General features: G+C 41.1%; 1 protein-coding gene across 1 annotated transcript; it reads right to left on the bottom strand.

Moving 5' to 3' along the window:
* Positions 1-480: 480 nt before the first annotated feature.
* LOC133142358 (antiviral innate immune response receptor RIG-I-like) lies at positions 481-11,326 on the bottom strand. Its single transcript, XM_061263525.1, has 18 exons — positions 11,185-11,326; positions 9,763-9,900; positions 9,108-9,286; positions 8,621-8,792; positions 8,439-8,525; positions 8,174-8,308; positions 7,764-7,917; positions 7,271-7,529; positions 6,835-6,997; positions 4,891-4,992; positions 4,329-4,486; positions 4,065-4,200; positions 3,790-3,938; positions 2,909-2,999; positions 2,589-2,756; positions 1,946-2,097; positions 1,375-1,524; positions 481-1,192 (listed from the first exon to the last, which is right to left on the bottom strand). Exons 1-18 carry the CDS (start codon positions 11,276-11,278, stop codon positions 878-880), a joined length of 2,802 nt encoding a protein of 933 aa, XP_061119509.1. The 5' UTR covers positions 11,279-11,326; the 3' UTR covers positions 481-877.
* Between the last annotated feature and the right edge of the window lie 451 nt (positions 11,327-11,777).

Genomic DNA, 11,777 nt, shown 5'->3' with positions numbered 1-11,777 from the left:
CCAACCTGTTTCTTTGCTCTTTTGCCATGCCTTTGTCTTCATGTCATGTCTTCCTAGCCTCTGTTTTCCCAATTCCCGACACCCTGCCAGTTCCTGATCACCTATCTGTTGCTGTTGCTGTTACCTGCCTGGTTCTCTGTCCAGTCCTGCTCCAGCCCTTCTGCCTGCCTACCCATTTTCTTCCAAGCCCTGCTCCAGTTCTTCTGCTTACCTTACCTGTCTCCTGCCCTTCAGCCCCATGTTCTCCAACCCCCCTTGTCTTGATATCCGGCTTTGACCTCTGCCTGTCTTTGGAGTTCACCCTACCTATTCTACCTAACTACATAACTGCTTACCCTGTATAGCCCTGTTTGCCGTTCATTGCCTTGTATTCTGTGGTACCCGATTAAAGCCTGTTGCTTACTACAGAGTCTGCGAATGGTTCCGACGGGTTCTCCCCATAACACTGATTAAAAACTTCTGCTTTCTACTGCACTGGGCTGAATTACAATTCATTTATTAGTAATAATTTCATTAATTCTTTGGTTTGTCTTATTCCATTGAAAATTGGCAAAAGTGCTAAACAGAAAATGAGAAGATAGAACGATCAACAAGATTGAAAAAAAAAGGAAAAATACAAATATTGGATATGTAAAAACGAGACGTTGTCAATAAGACAACATATGCAGTGCTAAGTATTAATACAATGACACTAGTACAAATGATACATTGTGAAATATTAACTAATAAAGGTGTAATAAAAAGCCATAATATATCCATACTAAAGGCTAATGTCACCTCTATGCCCATTGCCACCTGAAATCATGAATAATATAATAGAATTATAATTAGGACACTGTACTGGTGAATAATATGAGAGCCACTGTACTTCACGTCACTAGACCCCTGTTCCCTGTGCATCAGTGCTCATCTCCAGGATGTCAAACTCTTCTATCACCCCTGGAAAGTCCTGCCATTTCCCCACCACTGCTTTCGTCTGTGTGCGACTGTTGACAAAGGTAAAGCCATCTGTTTTGAGGAGAGGTAGTTCAGGAATCCCCAGGTATGAGGCCATGATGCCCCAGTCCCAGTTACATTCCTTGCAGGCTATCTTGCGTTTCATTTCCATCTCATCATGTTTCTTTGGTTTGGGGTGGGGTGTGACATTGCAGAGGTCAATGAAATCTTTCTTGATGACGACACGGTGAGAGTTCTGTACCAACATGGACACATCCAGTGTTACTTTAAGCAAACCTATACAGACCACATGCAACTTTCTGCTGAGACATTTATGTTGATATATACTGATATTCCGATACTATCATTTTAAAACACGATGAATTAAAAATTTCAAGAATTAAATAAATCAAACAAGAAGAAACATGCATACTCCACCTTAATGACTCTGAGATCTTTGGAATTGCATGTCATTTTGCGGCATTTTCCACACAGCAGCACAAAGATGTCAGTTTCCTGACTCTTGGCTTTGGTCATCTGTCTCATCAAATCCTGTGTTTTTTTCATGTTTATCTGGATTTTCTTCACCTAAATCATCAAATGGAAGTGAATAAACCACTAGACAGTCAAATGAGTCCTAGAAATTTAGATTCTTCCTGAAACCCACCAAAACTGTGTCTGTTAGTGTGTGTCGAATGCATTTGCTAACAAAATCAAATTATCCTGTCACTGCCCAAATGTTAAGCTTTCATCTGATCAGATTAACTTGTTTTGTGTATGTGTTCAAACTACTCAGATACTCAGAAACCAAAAATATTGAGTTCAGTTCATCAATCAAAACTGTTGCTGCTCTGCTTACCACATGAGTTTTGTATTCTGGTTAATGCAAGTCACATCACAAAGTTTCACAGCTGATTATACACTATATCCAAACCTACAGTAAGCATCTATGCATAGGTTCTGCTTAGCAAAATGTCTGCCACTGTCTGCAGAGTGGATTGCAGTTTACCTTTGCCAGGAATTGGGAGTGGTTGATTTTCTGTATGTTGTCTATGGCATCATACATCATTTTCTCTTGCAGGATATTAATCTGCTCCTTAGTGGCACTTTCTGAGTTGCTGGTGATCAGAATGCAGAGGCTGTCCTTTGCTCTACCACGACCTGGGACACACAGGACACTGTCACTGGCCAGTGCTCTCCCAATGTGACCATTATCATAGTCCAGTGTTCCCACTGTGACCATTGCCCTAGACCAGCACTTCCCACTGTGAACATTACCCTAGACCAGTACTCACCCACTGTGAACATTACCCTAGACTAGTACTCTCCTACTGTGAACATTACCCTAGACTAGTACTCACCCACTGTGAACATTACCCTAGACTAGTACTCTCCCACTGTGAACATTACCCTAGACTAGTACTCTCCCACTGTGAACATTACCCTAGACCAGTACTCTCCCACTGTGAACATTACCCTAGACCAGTACTCTCCCACTGTTACCATAGCCATAGGCCAGTGCTTCTCACTGTGACTCAGCCCTGGTTAACCATTTTACCTAACAGTTAGTCACAACCCACTTTGAGAAGCAAGCTTGACATGGTAAGGGGGAAAGTGCAACCCAATTGCACAAGAGCTCTCTCACAACTTACCTCTGGTCTGCACCATTTTGATGACGTTACCCACGTAGTCATAGAGCAGCACCAGGTTGCAGGTGGCAATGTCGATGCCCTCATCTGCCACAGATGTGGCAATTAGCAGTTTGCTGCCACCCTCCTGAAAGGCATTCAGGGCAGCTTTCTGGTTAGACAGGGACATCCCTAGGACACACAAAGACAACACATAACACACTTTGGCAGGTCCTCCATACCTACTCTTTTGTCCTATAATATTTCAGGAAATCTTAATTCTTGGGTTCAAGGCTTTTCCTTATTGTCTGTACAAAGATGATGAGGGAGGACATGACCATTACCTACAACGTTTTCAGTTTTTCTACGTCCGATGAGAACTCTTGGTCTGAGATGAGCTAGAGCAGGTGTTTCCAAAACCCAATCTTTAATTGCCTGGCAAATGACAATTAAGACGAGGTAGCAATTATTAGAAATTATTTATGAAATTAATCAATAGATCTCACATCTAGAGGACATTTCAATCCTCAATTTCCTGAAGTGCTAGATATCTTCATGAAATATATAAAACATGCCAGCATACTGACTGTATATATGGGCTAAAGTAGAGATTAGTCTAAACTTGATTAATAGCACTATAGACAGTTGTCTGTACAAAAGCATCAAAAGCTTTTTGTTGGTTGTGCCTGCAATGCTCTGCCATCTTTGCATGACTCATTGTGTGAAAGGCCTCTCTGAAACAATACTATCACAGTTCAACTACTAAAGCTGTAATTGCTAAATGACTCGTAGCAACAAAAATAACAAAATTTGCGATATACTGTAATGTAATGGGTCAAACAGGCATTGCTAATGGGGGAAATTGTTACTTCCCTGGTTTTAAACCAACATCCTGACACCTCTGTGCCTTTGCATATAAATCCCCAACAAAGGCAGTGTAGTATAATACTGTTTTTCATTTTATAAACAGTGGTCTGCAAAATAGGTTTCTTGTCTACCTGCCGGATGGTCTTGCACAATATTATTGTCTTTTGGCATGTAGCGTCCACAAAACCATGGTTCAGAGAAAACAAATAAAATAGGTCAAGGCAGGTGGCATTAATAGGGAGGGGGCTGTGGAGTTGGAACATTCACTGGTTCGATATATGTTTACTGTAATATCACCTGCTTCAATGAAAGTTATCTGGCCTCTGGCACTTTCTTTTTCATAGGGTGCACCTCTCACCTCTGCTAGCGCCCTGGTCTTGACAAACAGGATGGTACGAGTTTCAGGTTTAAACCTGTACTGCTCTTCAAAGACCATCTGCAGCTCAGACAGCTTGGGGTTGTCCACAACACTGTCATTCGCAAAATCTTCCAACATGGCCTTCTTTTCTATAACAAAATGATGAATGAGACTTTCTATAGATACAGCTGCAGTTTCATTTCCTTGGTCTACTGTCTATATGAATGTGTTATGTGTAAAAATAAGACTGCAGGCAAGCTTTCACTGGAAGTTACCTTCAAAATAGTTTACCAGTTTCTCATCGGTCTCATCGAAAAATGCTGGATCCATGTTGTTAAAGTACTCAAGCAGATATTTAAAAGCATCTTTCGCCCGAGCATCTTCCAATATGATGAGGCAGTCGTTATATTTCTAAGTAATGCAAAAACACAAGGCAAATACAATATTATAATATAACAAAAGGTCGGATTGAGTCAAGTCACTCTTTGGAGGTGTATCTGGCTCATGTGACTGGCTGTGGGCGATGGGCTGTGTCCTACCCTGAGGTGCTCTGCACAGGTGACAATCTTTCTGCACACCCTTTTCTCTTCATCCTCATTGTCCAGCTTCAGAACCTTGCAATTCCTCTGGACCTCCACAATCCATTGCTCATAACTCTGACTCCCACGAGTGCTCCGTGGTATCTTAGACAGGGTGCCTAGTGGATTTAAGGAGCCAAAATAATTATCCAAACAATGAAAGAATGCTAAAGAGGTTCAGCTCTTCACTCAGCTAACACATCATGTCAATGGACACAAACCTTCGTTTTTACCGCTATACAGTGGTATTCAAAGGTTTGGCCATCTGGTACATACTAATGTACATTTTAATGCACAATTACTTTTACTTTGCTGAATTTATCAGAATAGAATCTGATGATCAAAATAAAATGAATTATGGGTGTCCCTTATATTAAAATTATGCAGTCCTTAGATGTGATGCATCTAATGTATTGTGCCATATTGTGTTGTAGCATAATAACCTATTAAATTACTCTGGGTATAAATGGCTCCTAAATAAGTGAATGCATACATGAAATAATAAAATTAAATAGCCTCTTACCAATGTTGTAGGATTTTTCTGCAAGGGATTCTACGTGTGCCATCAGTTCCAACACGATATCCATGAAACGGTTGGAGATACGGCGCTTGGCAATTCTAGTATCTATGAAAGAAACCAGGTGATAAATTATTCTCTTACACTAAAACCACGATCCACACAAGGAAGATATAATATTAGATTAGTACAGTAAACCAAAATGACAGTTGTTGACATAATTCCATTGAGGTTTGGCAAACTCCAGGTGCTTGGTTTTGTTTACTGTGCTCAGTAAGGGCTGTCTTCTTGTCACCCTGAAGAGGTATGGAGGTGCCATTTTATGGTTCTTTTTAAGACTTGTTGACCCCAAGATGTAACCAATCTCTGCAATTCTTAAACTGTGATCCTTGGGTTCATTACTGCCTCCCTCACCATCTTCCTCACTATCTGTGGGGACAACGTGCACTTCCATCCTCTTCCTGGCAAGTTTGCAACCATTCTATATGTTTAAATTTTTTTATTATTTCCCTTACAGTGCTACGTGGTATGTTTAACCATTTAAGCATTTTTTGTACCCAGTACCGGAATTTGTTCAATTAGCATGTCTCTTCTGAATTGACAGTTCTTTGGCTTTTCTCAAAGCGACAAAGCGATTTTGTATGCTTGTTACCTCATTTTTATGCTCTAGTCTACTGAAACAGAAAGTGATAAAATTATAACACCTATCAATAGCTCACGCACTAGCATTGCATTTGAAAATATCCATCCATCCATCCATCATCTGAGCCCGCTTATCCTGAACAGGGTCGCATGGGGGCTGGAGCCTATCCCAGCATACATTGGGCGAAAGGCAGGAATACACCCTGGACGGGTCGCCAGTCCATCGCAGGGCACACACACCATTCACCCACACACTCATACCCATGGGCAATTTAGACTCTCCAATCAGCCTAACATGCATGTCTTTGGACTGTCGGAGGAAACCGGAGTACACGGAGGAAACCCACGCAGACACGGGGAGAACATGCAAACTCCACACAGAGAGGCCCCGGCCGACGGGGCTTCGAACCCAGGACCTCCTTGCTGTGAGGCGGCAGTGCTACCCACTGCACCCATTTGAAAATATGCCATTCAAATATCTGCCATTTGATTAATATTTTTATTCAAAGCACAATACCATGAGCTCATACATTTTTCAGGATGGCTAGGACCAGTGGGAATTGAATCCATAACCTTGGCAGTGTTAGTGCCAAGCACTAGTTGAGCTACAGGACTACAATATAGGCCCCTACACTGTTAAAACAGTACAACTATGAAAGCAAGCCTTGCTATAGTCGGTGCACTAAAAGAGAAATCTCCAAAACTGAACTGCTTGGTTTTTGTCCTGACATGCAGCGTAAACTATGTCAAATCAATTCAATTTGCCGCAGGTGGACTCCAATCAAGTTCTAGACCCATCTCAGATAATTAAGGCAAATTTCTGTAAACGAGAGTCCACTGTATATTTGTGACATTAAATAATCTCACATGAAATTGTAATATTATGAAACTGAGACCATTGTACTATCTGGACTGGGGGATGAGAAGTTTCCCTGTGGTCTGATCATTAAGAGGCTGAAAAGAGTGCCAGCACAATGCAGTCTTGGACAGATATACAGGCTGCCAATCAGTATTGCAATGGTGTAAGCTGAGACCCGACAGATGGTCGACATCTCCCTCAACATATTCCAATATCTGTAGTTACACTAACACATATGAATGCTTTCTCTGGCCAGGAAATCTCTATATTCCATAAATATAATGGCCATCTTTCACTGGTAAATGATACACAAAAAGGTCACCGTACCCTTTTCTGAAGGAGTGATAACATCAAGACCGACACGCCAAGGCCAGCATGGTGGATGAATGAATGAGTAAACTGATAATCCATAAAGGAAATGCATAATGCACAAATGGGCTGCACTGTACCTTTAGATGGAACAAAGACATGGGAGCGAAGCTCTTCCTCATACTGCTTCACAGTGGAGATGGTGTCCGTGTCTAGGTTGGCACACAACTGGAAGATGTGCTCTCTGGCGTCGTACTCATTTTTGGACTTGCCCACGCCTACAGATGCGGTCAGCCCTACAATCTGAAGAATGGTGCATAGGTAGGTTCATATGGAGGAATTTTGTGTCAAGGCTAGTTGAGGCTTATAGGGGCAATATTTTTCTTTAAGTACTTAAAAGAGTTTACATGTTAATACTTTGAAGGGACACACTTCAAAACGCTGTTTTTATGGTTGTTAAAATGTACCTCACTATTCTTTTTCATGATCTAGAGTCTAGATTCTATACTACTGTTTAAACCAGGAAGACAAGGTTGAAAGATACAGTATATTCAGTTCAGGCTCTCAGTAGGCTACCTGTGGGAGTTTTGTTGGTTCAGGACCCAGCTTGATGTCCATGTACTTTTTCATGATTGCACTGTAGGAATGGTTCTTCATGGTGTGGTGGCATTCATCAAAGAAGATCAGGGTGAATGTTGAGAGTCCAGGAATGATGCCATCATCAAGGTTAATATCCAGAAGCTTTGGTGTCATCACTATGATGTCATAATTCTGCACTGAAACTTTGATAGCTAGTTTGCTGCACTTGTCCCCAAAATGACCGGTCACTGCAACACTAGTATAACAGACAAATCGCAGGGTTATACAAAGATCTTCAACCAGACCCATGATGTTTTTAAACGGAACATGTCTGCCACCTGCTGGATGCACAGAACATGAACACAATCTTACATCCGTTGCTGTACTGTGATAATCAGTTCTAATCATACGTTCACACAGACATGTTTCATGTTACATATCATATCATGTTGTAGGTGAGATGTAATGCCTAAAATGGGGCAGGCCTTACTCTGTGTTTTCAAAGTACTTTTGGAACATTTCCATCTGCTGCTGGCACAGTGGGATCGTGTTGGCAAGGAACACCACTTTCCGCTGGCTCTCTTCTGTGCGCTGCTCCAAGTGATTTCTGCAGATCTCCATGGCAACCACCGTTTTCCCAGAGCCTGAGCCAAGACAAAGTATTCTTGGTCTCATTGGCCAGACATAGTGACAGACTGAGTTTTTGCATTCATCTGGATATCTGTATTTGGAATGTATTGGCTCAGAAATTCTAGCACATGGATTGTACCTGATTTGTAGCCCATATTACAGCATGTGTTTCAATAAGCTGGTGCATAAGGCTGTCTTAAGGACTGCTGCGCTGACAACAATTTCAAACACTGTCTCATAGGAAACTGCTTTGACATGCAATAATCCCACCTGTTGGAGCACATATAATCGTGTTCTTGCATATCAGTGCTGGTCGAGCTAATTCGTTTTGGTACTTTCGCAGTTCCACTAAAGTAGGTACATCCTCATAATCTGATGCTGGTTGGCATCCATCTTTCACAGAGTCTGAAACAGACAACACAAAAACAAACACTGCACCTACATGTATGTAACCGTGGTCAGAATTCAGATAGAGCCACTGAATAACTGCACTGGAGTTACATGACAGTGTTTGGTAAACAAGACCACAAATTACCTGCACTAGCACAGAGATTTGAGGGCCCTGCTTCTTCACTGAAAGAAACTTCCATTTCCTCCAATGCTTCTTCCTTGCCTTCAGCACCTGAGATAAGAGAAATTCAGGGGTGGGGGATCCATCTTAATTGTTGCCTGTGGATCAACACAGGCAAAATGTGAATTTACGGGCAACTAATTTACCACTTTGCTCAGATGCTTTTCCATTTTGATCATCCAGGACATCCACCACATGGCCATATCCACCTTTACTCAGAGCATCCAGGAAGTGCTGGTACCATTTGGGATTGTCAGTTCTGAGGAGGAAGTCCAGCAGTGTTTGAATTCCATGTGTATTCCCACGCTCTGCGGTTGCCTGAAAAGGCGAGAAAGGGGCTTCCTGAATATGGAAATGAAGCTCCTTTGTGCAATTTGACATTAACCCACACTTATGAAAACATCTCAATTACAGATTTACTTAGTTCTTTTATGGCATGGCTTAGATGTAGCAGGCTAAGGAACTTGTATATGGCTTCAGCAGCAGTCTACCAATTGGCTATGAAACCAATGACCTTTGGCTCTTTGGATTACAGGCTGCGCTCCTTAACTATGTCAGAAAAGCTGCTGATAAAAAAACCTCTCCCACTGTTAATGCAGTGTGTGGTAAGGTCTATGACTGAGTCTCACTCACCCGCTCCACCCTCTCGCCCTGGGATGGCAGCAGCACCTCAGACATGTGTAACAGAATGTCCAGGGGCTTCACGTTGTTTAGTATGACACTGAGCCTCCTAACCTCCTCTTTGTGGACTGCCGCCTTCTCTATGCCAGCAAAGTTATTCAATTCAATAGCTTCAGCAAGGGTACGATAACCTGGAAACACAAGTGGTGGGGATCAGTGACATTACAGCAATGGTCCTCAAACCAAGAGATAACATCGTCAAAAATACAGCAATGGCTATTTTACATAAATATGCTGGGCATTGATAATTTTACTTTCAGTGTAGAAGATGTTGGGGTCAAGCCAACATCTTGCAATAGATTGCATTCTCTTTAATGCAATCTATTGATCATGGAAATTATTTTAATTATGCCAAACAAACTTCCTATAGTGTGTACTCTTGCACAACACTATACTTTACTTGTAAAAAGTATAGTACTTGTTTTGACAGGTTATTGTTAATGGAAAATATAGAATATCCAACAAGTTATTATTAGTGACCTGTCTCACAAAACACTGATCTAAAATGGTCCAGCCATTGATCTAAAACCATGAACCTTGTAATATGACAGGGATTATTTGAATTGCCCTGATGGTTCTTTCCGGATAAAGAGGGGTTGATGTTTACCTGCATGGCTGAAGCCATCCAGGAGCATTCGAAACCAGCCTGGCTCCTCTATGAGGTCATAAATAAATGACATCATCAGAATGGCTGCCTCAGTCGGGCCCTTTTGGGTCTCAGTGGTCTTGATCTGCTCTGCATGGTCTGAAAACGCAGATCATCAATGATCACTATTGCAACTTTGTGTTGTGATCTGCAGTTAACCACACAAACTGCAAAAGCTAAAGAATACTAGGGGTATACAGCATAACATAACAGCCAGGGTTAGTAATTCATCGTTTGCAAGATTTTACAAACCCCTCAAACATAGTTTTCTAAAAACAATATGAAAATTATATATATACATTTTTTTTTCACTGATTCAAGCAAGTGGTAATGGTCTTCGATGGAAATGCATTTTCTCCTGTTTAACTCTGTAAATGGGCAAGGAATGGATAGATTTCAGGAGGGAGTGGCAAATGACTTTAGGCTAGAGGTAGAATGGGGTTAAACAATGAGCGATTGAGATGCTTTGTGCCTGTTATCTGATACCATAAAAATAATAAAATAATGTGTGATTTACATACAGTAGCACCTACAAATGGTGCATAGTGCTTGAACTGGGCTACCAGGGATTCAAGGAAATATCACCAATGTGCATTGTCTGGGTCATGCATCTATAAATGCACCGTAATCCACCGTAAATCCTCAAATTGCGGCCGGGGCCTTTTATTTACTTAGGCTGCACAAAGCACAGACCTTTATTTGGGGAAGGCCTGTATTCGAGGCAGGCCTTTATTTCTTATTAGGCTTCTGATGTAGAATTTTATTCTTAAGGATCTTTTTTTCCTAAAATGCGTTTTATTGTGAGACATATGTTTCGTTTGGAGCAGCATACCGGTAGGCTATTTACGGTACATAAAGTACATGCCAAAATCACACCCTTTTATGTAAATGGGACTCAATATAGGACATGCTGGAGGCTGCCAACTGGACCTGTCCAAGAGATTGTATATCACTTTTTGTTTTGTACACTCACCGAACACTTTATTACCGAACTTTTTTAAACTTTAATTGTACCTATGTATTCATGCGATTATCTAATCAACCAATTGTGTGGCAGCAGTGCAGTGCATACAATGATGTAGATAAATGATCTTGGATCAGGAGCTTCAGTTAGTGTCCACCTCAACCATCAGAATAGGGAAAAAATGATTGTTGGTGGCAGTTGAATGTGAGTTTTGACATTGAGAAAACCATCTGCATTGATTTAAATGGCAATGACACTAATAAATCAATGTTGAAGCATTGTCCCGATGTTTTCAAAAAGGTTACAATGGACTGTTTGGGACAAAACAAGCTTAATAAGTAAGTGGAGAATTAACACGGACTTAACTAACTTAAATTAACTTTCAAAATGCTCAGTTTGATGATGAACGTATGACTCACCACTTAAGAAGTCGAGCAGAGGTAGTACACACGATGGCTGGATAATTTGTGTGATATATGTCTGATACTGCCGTAGAATATCCTTCTCCGACATCTTCTACGAATGAGTGTAAGCTCCGTACTTCCGCAATAATATCCATTCCCCTTAGTTTCGTTTCCCATGAATCAGACAAGCTTGTGGTAACTTTCGTTTCGGTAACCGGTAACTTTCGTTTCAGCGAAATCCAGAAGTAAAGGATGACCGATTTGCATTTGAATAAACAGTTAATCCATTAATAATATCCGATTAACTCGTCTAGTAGGCTACACGAAAATGTCTACATGATAAGTGAATAGACCTTTGTAGGACTATGGCTATAAGTAGCTACTGTTTCAGGCCTGCCTCATTCAGCAGTACACTCATTGTAAGAGTCGGCTAGTTAGGTGGCAACCATAGTTTTTGCAAATGGTGTACAACATAACTGCAGTGAAAATACTTTCAAAAATAATGGAATTAAAACTTTATGAATATACAGTCAGGTCCATAAATATTGGGACATCGACACAATTCTCATCTTTTTGGCTCTATACACCACCGCAATGGATTTGAAATG

This window comes from Conger conger, chromosome 12, assembly GCF_963514075.1.
Source record: "Conger conger chromosome 12, fConCon1.1, whole genome shotgun sequence".
Classification (NCBI taxonomy): domain Eukaryota; kingdom Metazoa; phylum Chordata; class Actinopteri; order Anguilliformes; family Congridae; genus Conger; species Conger conger.
This window is presented reverse-complemented; position numbering and strand designations above follow the sequence as displayed.